The sequence below is a fragment of the Hoplias malabaricus genome, chromosome 4 (assembly GCF_029633855.1).
Source record: "Hoplias malabaricus isolate fHopMal1 chromosome 4, fHopMal1.hap1, whole genome shotgun sequence".
Taxonomy (NCBI): Eukaryota; Metazoa; Chordata; class Actinopteri; order Characiformes; family Erythrinidae; genus Hoplias; species Hoplias malabaricus.
The window spans coordinates 64,588,643-64,609,104 of record NC_089803.1 but is presented as its reverse complement, the minus strand read 5'-3'; the positions used below and the strand labels follow the sequence as shown (position 1 = coordinate 64,609,104).

The 20,462-nt window shown below is 41.1% G+C and overlaps 4 protein-coding genes across 4 annotated transcripts; 3 read left to right on the top strand and 1 right to left on the bottom strand.

The window, feature by feature from the left end:
- Positions 1-353: 353 nt before the first annotated feature.
- On the bottom strand, positions 354-9,889 carry ndufa5 (NADH:ubiquinone oxidoreductase subunit A5). Its single transcript, XM_066666884.1, has 6 exons — positions 9,850-9,889; positions 3,434-3,527; positions 1,278-1,322; positions 1,022-1,138; positions 698-763; positions 354-587 (listed from the first exon to the last, which is right to left on the bottom strand). Exons 2-6 carry the CDS (start codon positions 3,452-3,454, stop codon positions 486-488), a joined length of 351 nt encoding a protein of 116 aa, XP_066522981.1. The 5' UTR covers positions 3,455-3,527; positions 9,850-9,889; the 3' UTR covers positions 354-485.
- Positions 4,286-8,774, top strand: LOC136693748 (zinc finger protein 850-like). The gene is made up of 2 exons (XM_066666881.1): positions 4,286-4,401; positions 5,443-8,774. The coding sequence occupies exon 2, from the start codon at positions 5,626-5,628 to the stop codon at positions 7,771-7,773; it is 2,148 nt and encodes a 715-aa protein (XP_066522978.1). The 5' UTR covers positions 4,286-4,401; positions 5,443-5,625; the 3' UTR covers positions 7,774-8,774.
- Positions 9,890-10,281: 392 nt separating the features above from the next.
- On the top strand, positions 10,282-15,376 carry asb15b (ankyrin repeat and SOCS box containing 15b). The gene is made up of 9 exons (XM_066666882.1): positions 10,282-10,656; positions 10,745-10,800; positions 11,441-11,572; positions 11,763-11,921; positions 12,187-12,432; positions 13,064-13,235; positions 13,559-14,123; positions 14,389-14,542; positions 14,626-15,376. Exons 1-9 carry the CDS (start codon positions 10,556-10,558, stop codon positions 14,793-14,795), a joined length of 1,755 nt encoding a protein of 584 aa, XP_066522979.1. The 5' UTR covers positions 10,282-10,555; the 3' UTR covers positions 14,796-15,376.
- Positions 15,377-16,282: 906 nt separating this feature from the next.
- On the top strand, positions 16,283-19,566 carry lmod2b (leiomodin 2 (cardiac) b). The gene is made up of 4 exons (XM_066666883.1): positions 16,283-16,558; positions 16,824-16,896; positions 16,990-18,248; positions 19,106-19,566. The coding sequence occupies exons 1-4, from the start codon at positions 16,283-16,285 to the stop codon at positions 19,130-19,132; spliced, it is 1,635 nt and encodes a 544-aa protein (XP_066522980.1). The 3' UTR covers positions 19,133-19,566.
- Positions 19,567-20,462: the final 896 nt, after the last annotated feature.

Sequence of the window (20,462 nt, the reverse complement as noted above, 5' to 3'; positions counted from 1 at the left end):
TAAACCAAGATATCAAATAACTGACATCTGGTTCCAATGAGACAGCCTCATTCCCAGTGCATGAGTTTTTCACTTGGCACATTTCATTGGTCCTAGGTGGTCTCCATTAATTTTAAATGTGACTACATTAGAGTAATAGTGTGCCGTATGAGTCACCTCAATTCTTCTAATGTAGTTCCTCTATCACTTTCTGGGAGTTATGCTTGTATCATGCAATGGTACTGATCCAGATCTAAACATCCCACATCAGCATCTGATCTCACCAACGCTCTTGTTGTTAAAATACACAAATCCTCACAGCAATGTTGTAACAACTGTCCGAAAGCTAATACTATATATTTCACAAAAACACAGAAGACAATCTGCATTCATATGTACAGGGTTTATTCATCATTTTCAAACATAAATAAAACTTAAATCAACAACATAACCAATTGATGGAAAGTATATCTGGTCTTGCATGAATGACACCTCAGTATGAGTTCTCAGATTGGCCATTTCCACTGGTTTGCAGGGGCCTCTTCAACCAGTGGTTCCCACGGTTTCCATTCTGCCATCTTCCTGGACAAGGCAAGCTCTGACTCGGCCTGTGTATAATAATTAAGGCACATATTTACATGTGAAACATTGAGTAATTATAATAAATAAGCAATGTTTTTAAACCAGAAGTGTATCAGTCTATCTGTACTCTACTCACTTGAGCAATGACCTCCTCAATCTGGCCACAGTTGATTTTCTTTTCAAGCTTTTCTATATCAGGCTCCTTCACAGAACAACATGACATGAGAAACCACAAGCTACTGCGTGCAACATTGGGTAAATTGTTAAATGAGCAGGACTGTTTCTAAAAGGCTGCAAAATGTATAAAGGATTTACAGGCTAGCTTATTGAAATGTGTTTCTTTTTGTATTCCTAAATGGACATTATCTTAAATGTGATCAGATATTGACCGTGCAGAACATCTACCCATATAAAGAATGTCAAACCAAAGCTAATGCATAATTTGACAGAAATTTCTTACAGCTTGGACATGGTTGAATCTCTCAGTGATCAGCTGTTCTGTGTACTTCCTATAGGCAGCGTCCTGTGGCATGGCCTGCAGGGAACCCAAAATCTTGGTGTACAATACCTTCAGACGCTAGGGACAGAATAATAATAAGATGAAATAGTTTCCACTGGATGTAACTTTTAACACTGTATGTTTCTTGTCATTAACTGAATGAATGTAGACATATATTCACTGCAGGCAAAGGAGACTGGGACTGTATAAACATTACCTGATGTGGGTTATGAGAAACAGCAAGTCCCACCAATCCTGTGGTCTGAAAAGAATGAATAAATAATGGTTTACCAAATTTGGAACAGACGTCTAGGAATTAACCAACTGGCGACTCTCAAAAAGATATTTGTGAAGAACCCCTGCCTTTCATTACAATGTCTATTTTTGTAAATGGGGAATAAAAGGAAGAGGAAAGAGTTGTTTGTGCAATATGTTCTACATTGAACGATCACTGGATTAGGAACACCTACATGTGTGTACACTCATTGCCTATTTTATCAGCTCTACTGACCATACAGGAGCATTTTGTAGATCTGCAATATATATAGATATAATTTCAGGTAGTCTGTCTGTTTCTCTGCACACTTTCATATCCCCATTTCACCTGGCTTTATAAACTCCAGCAGCACTGCTGTGTCTGATCCCGCCCTTACCAGCGCAACACACACTTAACATACCACCACCGCAGCGCTGAGAATGATTGCGAATGATCCACCACCCAAACCATACCGGCTGTGTCGGGGTTCTGACCATTGAAAATTGGGATAAGAAAGTATGCAGAGAAACATATGGGCTACAGTCTGTAATTGTAGAACTACAACGTGCTCCTCTAAGGTTGGCAGAGCTTATTAAATGGACAATACGTGTAGATACAAGTTAGGTGTTCCTCATCCATGATTGTTCTGTGTATTTTATATATTTGCTATGTTGACCATTCAATATTTTAATTCTAATGAGATTCCGGAGTCAAATTATTGGCAATTATCGTAAAACAACTTCAAGACAAAACCCCAATGGCTAAGCCAAAAAGACACATCTAACTCGTTGGTTCAGACTTAAATACAAAAACAGAGAGTTGCTCATCTATTCAGTCATTCATTCATTATCTGTAACCCTTATCTAGTTCAGGGTCGCGGTGGATCCAGAGCCTACCTGGAATCATTGGGCGCAAGGCGGGAATACACCCTGGAGGGGGCGCCAGTCCTTCACAGGGCAACACACTTACATCTAAGGACACTTCGCCAATCCACCTACCAACGTGTGTTGCTCATCTATTTCTGCACATTTGTTATGGTCATCCTCTAGTCCTGGGGTCACAAATAGGCCAACCCCGGTCCAGGTTCGGACCCAGGCGCTGTCCTATCTGGACATGGACCTATAACTTATAAATTATTAAGAGCAGTTTAACTTTAAAAACAGTGTTTGTTTTAAATGATGTGACTCTTCTAGTCATTGGGGTTCAGGGTTAGCGCTCCAGGAAATTACCAGACTAATCACATACATCTCTGCATATCACACTTGAGGCTACTCAGCCAATCAGATCTGTGCATGATGATTAGTGCTGTGACTCGAATGAGTGACAAACACACAGGGTAGGCCTGTCTAAGTGCCAATAAAAATAGCCTTTTGGGACAATTTCAGGACGACGGTGTTGTGTGAGGTAAAAACCAGTAGCATTAAAAAATAAGGTGTGAATGTGTGAGTTTGTGTCGCCCTGTGAAAAACGGGCACCCCCTCCAGGGTGTGTTCCTGCCTTGCACACAGTGATTCCGGGCAGGCTCCGGACCCACCGCAACAATGAATGAACATTACAGACAATGAGTGAATGTTAATTTGTAAATTTTACTTAAAACGGGAAAAGGACATTTTATTTAGAGTATTTTCTATTTATAATTATTAACAAATATTGTTACAATATCTTGAAATGTAACTGAGAGTGTACACAGAGCACCTGTATGGTCAGTGGAACCGAGGACATGGAAAATTTATGTAGAAAATTGCTCTGTACAACTCTTTTGGACAGGCAGCGTATTATTAATAAAAACTGGTACGAACTGCAGATATTGTAACCCTGGCTGAGCAGCCAACATTATACGGGTCAGAGTAACTATTCATCGGGTTCACGATAAAGAAGGACGCTGATACAATGTCTGACAATGCGAAACATTTGATAAAGTACAGAACTTGAGTCTGTGCACAGTTCTGCCTGCGCTTATTAACCATGTTAGCATATAGCTAACACTGTTTACACCCCAGGCCCATTGTCTGGACCCGAGTCCTGAACTGTCCAAAGACCAGCGCCTCAGGAGCCGCGAGGTGTGTAACAGTATTTAAGAAAATCTTGTTTAAGACAAAAGTGACCTCCAGACGTACCTTCTTCACCAATCCAGCCATGTCTGTGCTCCCTGCTTGCTTTCCGCCGAAGAAAATCAGCCGAGTCCGAGGGAAACAGCGCCTCTAACGCCCTCTAGTGGGAACAAGACACTATTGCTGTTAATTGCAAAAACCCTCCAGTGAAAATAGTATAAATAAAGTATTCCGTGTTTACATGCTTGTGTGCTGTTTTATGCGCTAGAAGTATCAAACATGGCCAAACATTTTCCGCTATGTTCCAATTCAATGTCTCTAACGGGTGAAATCAGGCGATCAGGGTTTCTTACATCATAAATCTACAACCAAAATGTCAACTTCTGGGGAACAGCTCTTGAGCTGTAGACTAGTGGCAGAGGGTAGGTAGAGATAGAGGAAGAGCTGATAAATCAGTTTTTAGGGGGTTAATGGATGACAAGAAGGGGCCTTCAAACATGTCTCTGGTAGTGAAATGCTAGTGAAAGTGTACCCTACTGAACATGATTATTTATCCTTATTATTATTTTTTTATCCTAAACTATATTATTATAGTTTATCCTGCTGAAAGTGTTTACTTTTTTCCACTTAGCGCAATGTTAGGTAAATAAACATAGTGTACACTTATGAATACACTTTAGTCTCTTTTAGTGCAATGTTAGTGAAAAAATATAATGTACACTGGTGAACACTATGAATTGAAGCCTGTTCCTTTAAAACATAGTTTGTGTGGAGCGGCGTTTCAGTGCCGTTTGTTTATAAGGGCGCTGTCGCAACCGCAAATGGCCAATCAGAGAGCTGCTCTAATTTCTCCAGCCAATTGCTGCGCAAGGGGCGGTAGCAGAAGGCAGAAGAATTGGAGCATGTGCGGGGGATAAAATAAGAGTCTGTTTACTGAAGGTGAAGAGCTGTTTAAGACAATTACAACGCTGTTTTAACTCACTCTGACACAAGCGTTTTCTTTATGAAAAGTAAGATTTTAACACTGAGCTCAGGTGAGTAAGTTTTAAGAGTTCTATTATGATTTTCTGTACCTCTTGGAATACAACTTTTGCTGCGTTCGAATGGTATCAGAAACGGGGAAATGTATCTAAACTGCAAGTAAACTGTAAAGTTATATATTCACCACCGGTGAACTCGGGACTCTGGGTGATACACAAGTTTAGGTGTATGATGTTTATACCTCCTCCGCTGGAGAAAATGGCAGATTTAGATATGAATCATCCCATTATGTAGTTTTTTTAAATATATATATAGATAATCAAATTTGTTATTAATTACAAAGCACATACATCACATTTTGGGATATTTGTGGATACTGGCAGATCTTCAGACAAGCAGTGGAAAAGTGTGAAGTAGTATTTAAAGGAAAACTAAAAAAAATACAGCCTCAAAATCGTTGTGTTGCTCTCCATGTAATAGGGAGAATACAACTCTAGGCTCAGCATTGCAGAAAATGGACTATGTAAGACATGGAGGAGAAAACCACCCCTCCTTCCCCAATCCGTGTTGTAAAGGTGAATTACATTCTACAACTCTGGGGAGAGCCCAGGAGCAAAAATACCAAATCTTACCTAGTGCTAGGGCTGCCCACCGCTAAGGGCATGTGTGCTCACTGCCCCCTAGTGTTCACAAGTGTGTGTAAATGTGTGTTTCACTGCTTGGATTGGGTTGAATGCGGAGAACAAATTCGTCTGTGTGCAAGCACAGTGACCAATAAAGTGAATTTAATCCCAATTCTATTTCTAAGCTTTTGATTTACTGATTGCTTTCTGGACTGTCTGCTTTTAATGTTTACAGTGTATTTGAGCAATATTTCAGTTGTCAGATACGGAAATATAAGTGGTACTGGATGCAGGTATGACACAAATGACTAGAGAAATTAATATTTTAAATAAGTTTTTGCCAGGCATAGGGTGGTAGTAATATGTTAAGATTAGGGCAACATCTTCTATAGACATATGTTTAAAAAAAAATACTTCTTAATGTACTCAAATGTGCCCAAATTGACATTCATATTCTATTTTCTCTTCCAGAAAAGGATAAAGTCCCTGTGCAAGTCTTCTTCTGCTCCTGGTGTCCAAGACAGTTCTACTTTACTTCCACAAGTACATCAAGGACATCACCTAGAAAAATACATCACAGTGTGGAATTCAGTGGCGATTAAATGTGTGGATACCGTGTGCAAAGGCTCCAGTTCTCAGAAAACTTCATCTGCTATGCCTCATTCTCATACGTTTGGCAGACGTAAACAGGAAAGTACGAACGAAGCCAAAACTTATCACTGTGTTTATTGTGGGAAGAGTTTTAATAACCAGAGTTATTTCAAAAGGCACAAAGAGATTCACATGGAAGAGAAACTGTACTCCTGTTCAGAGTGTGGAAAAGGTTTTACTAGACAGTTTGATCTCCAAAGACACCAGCTCATTCACACAGGGGAGAAACCATATTCCTGTTCAGAGTGTGGGCAAAGTTTTACTCAGCAGAGTAATCTCCAAAGACACCAGCGCATTCACACAGGAGCGAAACCGTATTCCTGTTCAGAGTGTGGGAAGAGTTTTACAAACCAGAGTAATCTCCAGATACACATGCGCATTCACACAGGACAAAAACCATATTACTGCGCAGAGTGTGGGCAAAGTTTTACTCAACAAAGTAATTTCCAAGTACATCAGCGCATTCACACGGGAGAAAAAACATATTACTGTTCAGAGTGTGGAAAGGCTTTTACTCATCAGACTAATCTCCATGTACACCAGCGCATCCACACCGGAGAGAAACCATATTACTGTACAGAGTGTTGGAAACGTTTTACTACACTGACTAATCTCCAAGTACACCAGCGCATTCACACTGGAGAGAAACCATATCAATGCTTAGTGTGTGGAAAGAGTTGTAACCATCTGGGTAATCTCAGAAAACACCAGCGCATTCACACAGGAAAGAAACCATATTCCTGTTCAGAGTGTGGGCAGAGTTTTACTGCTCAAACTGATCTTCAAAAACACCAACACGTTCACACCGGAGAGAAACCATATTCCTGTTCAGAGTGTGGGCAGAGTTTTACTGCTCAAACTGATCTTCAAAAACACCAGCTCATTCATGCAGGAGAGAAACCATATTCCTGTTCAGAGTGTGGGCAAAGTTTTACTGCTCAAACTGATCTCCAAAAACACCGGCTAATTCACGCAGGAGAGAAACTATATTCCTGTTCAGAGTGTGGGCAGAGTTTTACTGCTCAAACTGATCTTCAAAAACACCAGCTCATTCATGCAGGAGAGAAACCATATTCCTGTTCAGAGTGTGGGCAAAGTTTTACTGCTCAAACTGATCTCCAAAAACACCGGCTAATTCACGCAGGAGAGAAACTATATTCCTGTTCAGAGTGTGGGCAAAGTTTTACTGCTCAAACTGATCTCCAAAAACACCAACATATTCACACCAGAGAGAAACCATATTCCTATTCAGAGTGTGTGAAGAGTTTTACAAATCAAAGTAATCTCAGAAAACACATGCGCATTCACAAAGGAGAGAAATCCTATTCCTGTTCAAAGTGTGGGCAAAGTTTTACAAATCAGAGTAATCTCCGAAAACACGAGCTCATACACACAGGAGCGAAACCATATTCCTGTTCAGAGTGTGGGCAAAGTTTTACTCAACAGGGTAATCTCCAAAGACACCAGCGCATTCACACAGGAGAGAAACCATATTCCTGTTCAGAGTGTGGGCAGAGTTTTACTGCTCAAACCGATCTCCAAAGACACCAGCTCATTCACACAGGAGAGAAACCATATTTCTGTTCAGAGTGTGGACAGAGTTTTACTCAACAGAGTAATCTCCAAAGACACCAGCGCATTCACACAGGAGAGAAACCATATTCCTGTTCTGAGTGTGGGAAGAGTTTTACAAATCAGAATAGTCTTCAAATACACCTGCGCATTCACACAGGAGAGAAACCATATTTCTGTTCAGAGTGCGGGAAGAGTTTTACAAATCAGAGTAATCTCAGAAAACACCAGCGTATTCACAGAGGAGAGAAACCGTATTCCTGTTCAGAGTGTGGGCAAAGTTTTACTGCACAAATTGATCTCAAAAGACACCAGCTAATTCACACAGGAGAGAAACCATATTCCTGTTCAGAGTGTGGAAAGAGGTTTACTCAACAGAGTAATCTTCAAAGACACAAACACATTCATTCAGGAGAGAAACCATATTCCTGTTCTGAGTGTGGGAAGAGTTTTACAAATCAGAGTAATCTTCAAATACACCTGCGGATTCACACGAGAGAGAAACCGTATTCCTGTTCAGAGTGTGGAAAGAGTTTTAGTCATCAGAGTAATCTCAGAAAACACCAGCGCATTCACTGAGGAGAGAAACCGTATTAGTGCTCAAAGTAATCTGCAAAGACATCAGCTCATTCACACAAGAGAGAAACCATGTTCCGTTTAGAACTGTGGGTAAAGTTTTACTCAATACAATAATCTCCAAAGGCATCAGTGCATTTTACATTTCAGAGTGTGGAAAGAGCAAAAATGAATCTCAAAAACCATAAGTGTATTTACTCAGAACAGAAGCAATACCACTGCACAGAGTGTGGGATTACGTTTAGACATTTGGATTTAAATACGCATAAAAGCATTAAGAAGTAAAGACGTTTTGACGTAAAGTCACGGTGGTGCAGCAGGTTGTGTCGCAGTCACACAGCTCCAGGGACCTGGAGGTTGTGGGTTCGATTCCCGCTCCAGGTGACTGTCCGCGTGGGTTTCCTCCCACAGTCCAAAAACACGTTGGTAGGTGGATTTGCAACGCAAAAGTGCCCGTAGGTGTGAGTGAGTGTGTGTGTTGCCCTGTGAAGGACTGGCGCCCCCTCCAGGGTGTATTCCTGCCTTGCGCCCAATGATTCCATGTAGGCTCTGGACCCACCGTGACCCTGAACTGGATAAGCGCTTACAGATAATGAATGGATGGATGGACGTTTTGATGAATTGTGCTGCTAGGAACAACTATCAAATAAGAAAGTATCAAAGTGTTTTTAATGATTATTAAACATAAATATGTTCATTGATATATTGTGGCATATAATTTAGATTTTTTTTTCTTAAAGCTTCATTGTGTAATATTTCGGAATTGTGTAATTTTGCTTAAAATATAAAAGAACATTTTGTAACGGGTTGTAGTTCTGTACCTTCCCTAAGAAGATGAATGTAAAGATTGTGGATGAGTCTAATAATCACAGATGAATCTCTGTATATGACGACAATTGCAGATAAATCTGATAATTTTAGATTAATCTCATATTTGAAAGTGCATTGAAAGAGTTTTCTGAATGATATCTATAAAGAATGGAACAGTTGTATCATCATAGATTTCATAGCTATCATATATTTATTAATAAAATGCTAATTTTGGTTTCACTGAAATCCTCACATACCATTCCTATTGAGTTGGAGTTGCTTTTTTAGCTTTGTGTCTGACATTAATACCTAAAGATGTGTGAATATTCTGAAAAACTCCAGCCACATTCCTAACACCTCTGATTTTATTATTAATTTCAGGCTTAAATTATTAATTTCAAAAAAATTTTTATTTTCAGAGACCACATATTTTGGGAAATACCTGTAAATTGCCTTTCAGATTTTGTGGGTTTTTTTTCCACCAAAGAATATATGAATTTAACTTTTGGATAACTGAGACACTGTGGATATTTATATTTAATACATTTGTTATATGTGTGTAATTGAACCAATTGAGTAGTATTTTATAAATTTGTCAACTTTAAACGGGCACTTTGGAAAGGACCATCCGCTCACTCCGTTATCTGTAGCTCATTTCACTGGCGCTTTTCCAACAATATGGGCATGTAAGGACACCAAAGAAAGGTGTTCAAGAGCCTCTGTAACATGGAGGTAAACAGGGTAAGGACACTCACTTCGCCTGTTTTAGTTGGTGTTAGTTAACGTTAGCTTGACTCGCTAAACTCGGTGGCTCAGATTATACTCGGCTACGTAGCTGCATTACGGAGGTTTATAGTGTCGGATGAATTCGAGTTCGACTTCGATCACATTTACAAGAATAACGGTACCTCTACATTTGAGTTTAGCTTATTGCTAGGCTATTGTCATGAATAATGTTGGTTATTTAGCTAGATACTGTCATAACAGTCAGTCATAACGGTGTTTTACCGCGGCGTTGTTCAGCTGTTGTCCACCAGTGACGTCACGGTCGCGTTCAAGAATTTCCGTAGCGAGCGAATTTCCGTCAATTTAATAACATTGTCAGTTTTAAAGCAAATTAAGCTGCTATTTTCATTTTAATTCATACTTATATATGTCAGTAACTAAAATAATGTGAAATATTCATGGAGGTCCATTAAGTGGTGCTTAGCCTTTAAAAGTCTGCTGGACTAAATCTGTAATTTAAAAAAAAGAAAGGAAATCTCTTACATTTTTTGTGAAGAACCTGGTGAAAGAGGAATAACAGATGGACTACAGTCGGTAATTTTAGAACTAAAAAGTGCTCCTCTAGGAAATGTGTAGATGAAAAAACGAAAAGTGAATCTAGAAACGTATTAGTATTGCTAATAAAGTAGCCAGTGAGTGTATAGAAGCTGTTCACCTGTTGACGGTCTGACTGTAGAGCTACCGTTATTGGTCGATACCCTTATCTGTAAACATTTAATTGGTCAGTCTGCACGTAAGTAGTCGTCCACCGAACTCGTATTCATGCATTTTTGGACATCACATAGAAGTACCCTTCCTAACTTTCCCATAAGTACGACTAGATTTTATCTAACGCTAACGATACCTAATACTGACCTAACCTTACGTCAAATAACAACGCATACATGTTTAATGACCGGCCTTAGTCCCCACATTATAAATTTGTAAACAGGGTTTAAGTCCCCACAATGTGATATATTCCTGACACACACACACACAAACTGACCGCTCTATCTCAGTCTGCTCTGCGGAAAGAGGGTCAGTCTAAATATAAACTGCCTCACTGCTCTGTTATTAAACACACGCTGTTGTGTTGTGGGACTTCGTGGACTTGTATTGACAGCTGAAATTTCTCCCCCTGCTCAAACCCAAACATATCCTGCAGCGAGAACTTTAATTACATGAGAGTTTTGTTGTGAACGTGTCTGAAATGGCGGACCCCGAGGAGATGGACGAAGAGCAACTGATTGAGTTTGCTATTCAGGCCAGTCTTCGGGAAACCTGCACATTCCCGCCTCAGAAGAGTTGGAGGTGAGTAAATGACGTCTTACTAACCCAGGCTCAAATGCTTTTTGTTTTCTTGAGGAAAATTTAACCGCCACTGGGTTTCTCGTTTAAGTGCCCTGGAAACGGCGAGTGAAGAAAATCTGAAGATTTTAGCTGCTATTGAGAAAGGTAACGCTGCATTCGCTTAGGAGAGGTCCATTCCAGCTGCCCTTGTAGATGTGGGTAATTCAGGTGCAGAGGGTAGAAATCCATGCCAGGTGTTTTTTCAACCAACTGTCGGTTTCGAAATAGTTGGAACAATATCCTGGGAAGGAGTTTTATTTCCTGGACCTGAACTCTCCAACCCTATACTGTGTAAAATTACTGTACGTTATAAAATATATATCATACATTGTGACACAGAGTATAATACATTTAGATTATATATATATATATATAATGTGGTGCTAATATCAGATTTTTTTCTTGTGCAATTCAGCTGTTGAGAAAAATTTATAACACATAGATATTACATTTAAATTACCACTACTGGAAAACATACATTCCTGAAAGGTTATAAATACAGTACAATGACGGAAAGCATTGCCTAAACCCGTGGTTGTCCAAACAGAACCATAGGGAACCCTAGAGGGCCCACATTTTTTTGTCTAACCCTATGTTGTGACATAAAATGTTGGGACGTAAAATGGTGGCCTCTGTTGGCATTGTCAAAACAAATATTTAATAAATATTTAATAAACCTTCATTTTTAAATGTTTGTAAGCTACTATGTTCTGATACGGTTACAATATCAAACAATGTCCCCAAGGTGATGTGTCTGCTGTACGAGGGCTGCAAAGACACCATAGTGCCTTTAAGGAGCCAGACAGCAGGGGATGGCTGCCTTTACACAGAGCCTCTGTACAGTCAAATGCAGAACTACTGGACACTGTTCTTCTGGGTGAGTGGGGGCATATTCATAAACCTTAATCACATGGAAACTTTATAAGTGCTTTTTTTTTTGTAAAATAACTGACTAGGAATTGTTCTCCCACTTCCAAAAAACATACATTTGTTTTGCCAATCTCTACTAAGAAGGATTTATATGCAGTAGCTATATGTTTATATTATTACATTCTGTGCCTGGCCAGCATCCCACGAGCTGAACATAGAAGAGGTCACAGGAGAAGGTGAGACTGCTCTGACTTTGGCTGCCCACGCTGGCCATGTCCAAAATGTGAGAGTACTGCTGCAGCATGGTGCTTCTCCACACAACACCAACAGCACAAATGAATCTCCGCTTCTGCTGGGTAAAGCTCCAGAACAGCACTAGTGAAATAAAAGTGAAATGAACTTATGATCTAATGAAACCCACTTTGGTGACTGCTTTTTACTGGATAATACTTACTGCTGGATTAGAAATGTACATGTGTTGTACAGAAGTTAAAACTACCATTAAATCTATAGTCAGAACTAACTTCTAATAGTTTGTGACACTGGTCACACAAAGCTTGAGTCTCATGCTTTTCTGTCCACACGCCTGAGAGTCTGAGTCTCTTTCTTGTTCTTGTGCAGCGGTCCGGATTGGCTCTTATGAAATGGTGCTGGCACTGATCTTGGGTGGAGCGTTTGTGGAGCAAGTGTGTCTGAAGAAGTGGACAGCAACTCACGAGGCTGCCAAAGTGGGCTGCACTGACATACTGATGCTGCTCTTGAGGCACGGCGGGAAGGTGAAGGCCCAAGATGGCCATGGCGTCACACCGCTGGGCATCGCAGCAGAATTTGGCCATGCTGACATTCTGGAAATCCTCATTGAACATGGTAAGATGGAGCCTGTAGAGCACAACTGTGACAATTCGGAAACCCAAGACTAGCATGTCTTCAGTGATAGAAGAGTGTTAGAGATAAGATGAAAAATCCTGTCACCCAAAATTCTTGTCATTTTTGTCATAGCAAAAATGAAATTTCTTTATATTTCTGATTTATATCTGAATGCTGCCCAGGGCTAAAATTACAAAATAGTAAAACGTATGAAATTTTCGATTATTCCCAAAGGTAGGGCTTCTTTTCGTTCTTTTTTCTTTTAGTTCTGCATTTTTGTGAAGATAATCATAGGCTGTGTAATTGTTTTTAGCTGCTACAACCACCATTTTGAAATCACACATGCTCCCAGGCCTTAAACAGTTTAAATGTATATCTAACTTTCGTGCAGGACACAATGGGAAAGAATGCAAGATGAGAAAGAAACAGCTGAGCAAACAGATCAGCTGGATTATGAGAGGGCACAAAGAAGAGAGACATGCTATGCAAACATAAGCAAATGCATGGGAAAATAAGCACTAAGATATGCCTTAAAACAGAATTTGAATAAATAATAATGAAGTACTCTAGATTTATATTCAGAAAATATAAGCAGGCTGATTTGAATGTTATCTTCCTCATTCTCCACTAGGTGGTGATGTCACTGCACAGGCCACCAATGGAGACTCAGTGTTGTATGATGCAACAGGCTCTGGAAACCTGGACTGCATTCACCTGCTCCTCAACCATGGTGCAAATCCTAATGTGGCCAGTCTAGCCTTTCAGCTCCCCATTCACCGTGCTGCATATGAGGGACATTATCTGTGAGCCTATATCACTGTGTTCCTTTATTACTTTTTACATATACGCTTCACATACCACAGAGTGATCTGAGATGTCTAAGATCAGTGGTCTTGCAACACTAGCCATCATGAATTCTGTAATGACATCAACTCTCTATAGTAAACATAGCCTCAGCTTTGTGGCTGGTTTATTTGGTCAGACAGTACATCTAACACAGTACAATGTTGTCAAATATCATGCAAGTATTGTGGGTTAGGTTGGAGCAAACCTGAGGCTAGAATTATACTAATACAGACTAGACACTTATCACACTTTTGTCCTATATTTATGTTTAAATTAACAGGGCTTTGAAGACTCTTATCCCCATTACTACTAAGAGGGCCATCCGCCTGTCTGGGAAGAGTCCGGTGCACTCCGCTGCGGATGGTGGACAGCCCTCCTGCTTGGAGCTGCTCATTGAGAAGGGCTTTGATGTCAACTCACTCCTGGGAAACCACATCTCTGACAACTATGGCGATATGAGGAAAACCCCGCTGTACTTTGCCGTGTCCAATGGTGATGTCACCTGTGCAGAGATGCTTCTCAGAGCTGGAGCCCTGCCTGACCTGGACCCTCTGCGCTGCCTCCTAGTGGCTGTCAGGGCTGGCCGGTATGAGCTGGTGAGGCAACTGCTGGCCCATCGAGCTGACGTCAACTGCTACTTCACGGTGGTTTGCAATACCTTGTTTCCCTCAGCACTGCAGTACTGTCTTCAGGATGAGATGATGCTACGCCTGCTCCTCAACAATGGTTACCATGCAGAGAGCTGCTTCCAGTGTGAACACGATGTCTGCAGAGTGTCAAGCTTTGCCTGGGAGCAAAGTTTTGTGCTGGAGAATGAAGCATGCAGTTACTCTAACAAAGTGACGGTGAGTTCAGTTGCATGGGCACAGTAAGTTCTGCATTCCTACATTACAACCCATTACATTTAAAATCATGTACAGCCAGAAAAAAAATCAACCTTTTCAACCTATTCCTTTAATAATTAAACAGAGTCACTTAATTGATTTCTAATCTAATCAATAACAACAATCCTTCTGACAATCCTCAATTTGGGCTTAGTTCTTTAGACAACACTCACAGGACGACGCGGAACCCTAACAATCCTAACGTGTTATATTCTGTGTCTGTTAGTTTTGTGATTTCATCAGCGTGTCCTGGCTGAAGCACACGGTGGGCCGGGTGGTGCGGATTCTCCTGGACTATGTGAAGCACATACACATCTGCACTAAGCTACAGAACGTCCTGGAGAGGCAAAAAGAGTGGCCAGAGATCTGTGACATTCTGAGTAAGTGATATTCACTGTTAAACTGTTTTGATCATGAATTTGTAGGCACAACAAACATGTATTGAATATGTCTACCATTGTAGGGAGCCCACGCTCACTGCAGCACTTGTGTAGACTGCTTATCAGGAAGAGGATGACCTTGAAAAGACTAAACAACCCTGAATTCATGAGTGAAGTTCCTTTCCCGCCTGCCCTGAAGAACTACCTGATCTATAAGGAGTATGATATTTATGGTAAAATGGACGAATGGTAGGGACAATAAAGTATGCGAGTGTGTTTTTTTTTTAATTATATTTTTTTAATACAGAATAGTACGTTTTCAGATTATATCATTTGTATGTTATTTTGTACTAGAGACATTGTTTTTATGTATTATACGAGTACAAAACTGAATTGTACAATTCTGAACTGAACAAAAAGCCATATTTCATATATCAGCAATATACAATGATATTGTTCATGCATTGATCAATAAATAATTCAGGATACGTTCTTCTTGTTTACAAACCTGCTGACAGTATACCCTAAATACTACTTGCGCATCTAATGACCAACAGTGTAGGAGAAGTGGGATTGACATGTCTAAAGCCTGTTACGCTTTCTTATCCAGATCATCAGAAGTGATTTGCTCAGAGATTTACAGTAATATACGATGGACCTCAAGAGTTTACTAGCAGTTGACAACAACCAGCCTGTTGTGATCCAGTTTACTGCAGTCCAGAACAGACCATGTTGCTAGTCACTCATGTTATCAGGCCAACAGAATTCCATTCCTACACTGCCAACACAGTCAGGCTGCCCCGAAGTCACAGAGTGGACATTATGTTCTGCAACATGCTCATGCTTCAAATTGTCTAGTAAAAGATGGGAATTTAGTTGCACAGTAGAAATAAGAGAGCTTACCAGACCATTTCTTAAAAAGATCTGAACAGCCTGGACTCTTTTGGGTATGCTTTAATAAAGGATTTGATTGTATTTAGCCTCAGTATCATTAGTTCTGGATCTCAAAAGCCACTCCAACTCATCCCACATGTATAGGATGGAGAACTCCTTTCACAGAACCCTGTCCCACAGCTCTACAGTCCTGGCCTGGGGTCTTTATACCCCTCCAGCAGACTCTGCCTGCTATATGGGTTAGCTCTATTCTTAATCTACGAGACCTGTTTATTAAAGGGCGTATGAATATTAGAGGGACCCGTTTTTAGATATTTTATCTAAATAATAATAAATATAATATACATTAATAAATATATGTAAAGACTGTTTGACTGTAGACTAACTAAAGGAAGAGTAGTCTTTATTATTTTTTTTACAGTACTTTAGCTAAACAAGGATGCCACTTTTATATTGGATTGTTTTAATTTAATATTATAACATTGTTAGAAGATGTCATGAAAGCATTTACTGCTGTGCTTATTTCTAAGCGTGCCTCTCATTGCCTGGTTGGTCTTATTTTGGACATGAACAATGCTGAGAGGGTCTGCTGACAGGCTTTGCAACAGCCACTGGGTGAGCTCACAATCTTTTTGCAGCACAATCTGGTTGACCCCCACCTCCCAAAAAAGCAACGGCATCACAGACCAGAGCCTTGTTTAACGCCTCTCTGATCCCACTCTTTAAAGCTCGTCCATCGGATCTGCCGTAGGCCATCAGAGAACACATATTGACACCAATATCAGTCTGCTCAGGTCTTGTACACACACTACAAGTACAGGAGGAAGGACAGTACAGAAGGAAGCCATGAGCAATTTTGGCTACCGGCGGGAGCTGAGCAAGTACGAGGATTTGGATGAAGATGAACTGCTGGCCTCCCTGACACCTGAGGAGCTCAAGGAGCTGGAAAAAGAGCTGGCCGATATTGATCCCGATGATAATGTCCCTACTGGACTACGACAGAGGGACCAGACGGTTAAAACTCCAACGGGCACATTCAGTCGGGAGGCTCTAATGAAATACTGGGAGAACGAGACGCGCAAGCTCCTTGAAAATGAAAGTATAGGGTCTCCAACCACTCAGGTCAGTACTTCAACAACCAACAACAGCTTGTTACATTGTGTCAAAGGTATACAGTGCCAGTACTATACTGTATTTTGTCAATTAATTCTGGAGTATTCATTAGCTAAACTCACTCCTATGGAGGTCCCTTTCCATTCATGAATGTGGGAGATGGAGGCTGATGGATTGTTTGTTATTAAAAACCTGAAGAAAATCTGATATTCCTTCTGAGCCACAAGGCTATAGTTTTTAACTTCTTCACTCTGATTCTTGCTGTGGATTCCAGGATGCTGAGGACAATGAAGACGAACGTGTGACAGAAAGTAACAGTGAGGATTCAGAGGAGGAGAAGGAAGCTGGTGAGGAGAATGAAAAGGGATGTATAATCCATGAAAGTGAAGATGAAGATGAGGAAAGTGAAGTAGAGAGCAATGAAACTGAGAAAGAAGTAGAAGAAGAGGAAGAAGAAGAAGATGAAGAAGAAGAGGAAGAAGAAGAAGAAGAAGAAAAAGATAATGAGAAAGGCAAAGAACAAGAGGACAATTCCAAGCAGGAGGATGTCCTGGATAAATGTACTTCTCCTTTAAACCTGCACAATGGTCATTCTACCTTCAAGCTAGAACAGCCTGTGAAGAGAACTAGAGCCCAAGAGTCCAGCCAGCAGTCTGGAAACCCCACAGTTGTGGATGAGGTCCTGGAGAAGATCTTCAGTGATGATATGGACACTGTTGAGGTCAACCTTAACAACATTGACAACATCACTCAAGAAACCCTGATCCGCTTTGCAGAAGCCCTGCGCTCCAACACGCATGTGCGTATCTTCAGCCTGGCCAACACGCACGCAGATGACCAAGTGGCCTTTGCCATTGCCAAAATGTTGAGGGAGAACTGTCACATCACTAACCTCAATATTGAGTCCAACTTCGTCACAGGGAAGGGCATCCTGGCATTGGTGCAAGCCCTCACCCGCAACAGCATGCTAACGGAGCTGCGCTTCCACAACCAGCGCCATATCTTGGGAGGCCAGGTGGAGATGGAAATAGTGAAGCTACTGAAGGAGAACAACACGCTGCTTAAGCTGGGCTACCAGTTTGACCTGCCAGGCCCTCGCATGAGCATGACCAGCATCCTCACCCGCAACCAGGACCGACAGAGGCAGAAGAGGATGCAGGAGCAGCGTCAGCAGCAAGGTGGCGCTGCAACTCCCATCAACCCACGCACCAGTGCCCTGCAGAGGAGCACCCCAAAGTCTTCCCCGTATGGTTCTCCAAGAAGTTCTCCTTGGTCTTCGCCAAAGCTGCCACGCAATGATTTGGGGAAGAAGGATGCTCCTGTTGCTCCTGCTCCTATTCTTGCTCCTCCCCCACCACCCCCTCCTCCACCCCCACCCCCGCCTCCTCCACCTCCACCTCCACCCAAAGCACAAAAAGTTGTCACAGAGAAGAAAGCTCCGACCAGAAAGATTGCAGAGGTGATAAAGCTCCAAGAGGCCTGCTGCAAGAAACAAGAGAAGCAGACTCAAGGCAAGTCCAAGAAAGGGAAAAAGAGGCTGCCCAAAGAGAAGGAGACTGAGGGCATCCTGAAGGAACTGAAGAACGCCTTGAGGCCTATCGCAGACAGAGAGAATTTCAGGCCGTCCACACCACAGCGCTCAGCTCATGATGAACTCATGGCTGCCATCCGGGGAAGCAGTATCAGATCTCTCAAAAAGGTGAAACACCCACACAGAAAGTACCTTCACTCACAACAACAGAGGGACCGTCTTAGAAGAAAACACATTTCAAATGATCAGCAAAACTGTACTACTTAAGATAAACACATTTTAGAGAAAATGAAAGCTAACAACAGCACATAGTTTTACTGACATGAAGCACACAGCAGTGCCCCTTGTGGAGCGCTTTGTTAAATGTGAGTGAGTGAATGAGTGTGTGGGTTACAAACAAATTCCAAGAGATGCTGAGGAAAGTGTAATGCAGGCAAAAAATAAATAAATTTCTTGCATGGAAATTAGGTCATACATTCCAGTGGTGTATCAGCATGCCATTTATTTGTTGCACCTGCCTGTCGTGTCTTTTGTAATGTGTGCAATGTCGGGATTTTCTTGAGGTTGAATGCCATTTCCTAAAGAGATCTGCATGGTAAAGCAGAGCAGGTTCTGCTGGAAGCTTCTGGAATTTGCCATTCACAACAAAACCACAGAGAATCACAGTACAAAGCTTACAATCTGAGTGGAAGTTCTGCTCTTGTGAGGGAAAAATCAGTGTTACCCTCAGATGACAGGATCTTGACCCCACAAATACCTCCCACTTAATGCCACTATAAATAGACAGCATTTTGTCCTGTGTCGATAAGACAAATGCCTGCCAGTGCTGGGCAACCACATGGCAAGACTAAATAAACAAGGCACAGATTATATTCTCTAGTATCGGATCGTACCAAGGGACTTTCGTGACAAAATATTCATGACAATGTCATGTTTTACATGTGCACCAAACTCAAATCTAAACATATTTACCTCTTGAGTACATAAAAAAGGCTGAGCAATGACTTTCCATTGTCATTTAACAGGTGGACGTTCCTCACTACCTTCGGTAACAAAGCCAAAAGACTGGACTAAGAACTAAGAAGGATGGCCAGTGTGATCTCCAGATGTCCCTTCCACAGTTGTGTTCAAATTACGCTTGGTTACCTGACATGAAGAACTAATACACTTCTCCATGTTTTCACCCAGTGGTTGCCTTTGGTCAATATTGATATGGACTATGAATATCTGTGCAAGACATCTACCAGATACACAATAAGAAGAAATGTTTGTGGACATCTGTTCATCCATTTCTAAAGGCAAGGATCTCAAAAGAGTGAGATTATCTCCATTTGCTATAGTAAGCGTCTTTTCCCTTCGGGAAAGGCTTCACACAGATATTCAAACATTGCTCTGATTATTTGATTGCATTCAGCTACATTAATAGGTCAGGTATTGATGTTGGATGTTTTGGACAAAAAAGTGTACCTTATGCTCCTTTTTCAGTGACAGTATCACTGGATAAATGAAGCAATACTGTAAACCGTAATGAAAATGGCTGGACACCAGACTGCAGTTTTTCCATGTTTTTTTTTTTTTAATGAAATTGTGCTTTGTTTAAAAAATGTTGAAGAAATTTTCTTAAGCTTTTGATTTTGAGTTTGTATAAATGTAAATTTTTTGAAGTGGCTATTAAACATATAATTTTCCTTGTATGATGTTGGTTTTTCCATACGTCTCTATCCATCAAAAAAAAACAATCATTCGTTGTCTGTAGCCGCTTATCCAGTCACGCTGGGTTTGGAGCCAACCCTAGGGTGCCCAGACGTCCTCTTTTACTTCGACATGTCCGCTTTTTTAGACTTAAAAAATGTCCGGTGGAATTTCACAAAATTTTGTTTTCCTAGAGCTTACATAGAACTTCGAGAAGTTTCGTTCACAAACTAGTCCCGCCCTCCCCTACTCCGATTGCTTCGCAAAATCTTCTGATTGGACGGTCTGACTGTAGAGCTACTGTTATTGGTGGATAACCTTCTCTGTAAACATTTAATTGGTCAGTCTGCACGTCAGTAGTCCTTGTTTACGTCGGGCAAAGCTCATCTACCTACCCTCATCTCGAGCAGCTATGCCGAAACATAAATGTAATTTCTCGGATGAATTAAAAAAGAAATTCCCATGTTCTGTGTAGCAAATAAAGGTGTAAAGGACCTAAAACCACACAGGTTCACACCCATGGCCACTTTTTTGAGTCGCTAATCCACCTACTAACCTGTGTTTTTGGACCGCGGGAGGAAACCCACGGGGAGAACACACCAGACTACTCACAGGCAGTCACCTGAAACTGGGCTTGAACTCACAACCTCCAGGTCCCTGGAGCTGTGTGACTGCGACACTACCTGCTGC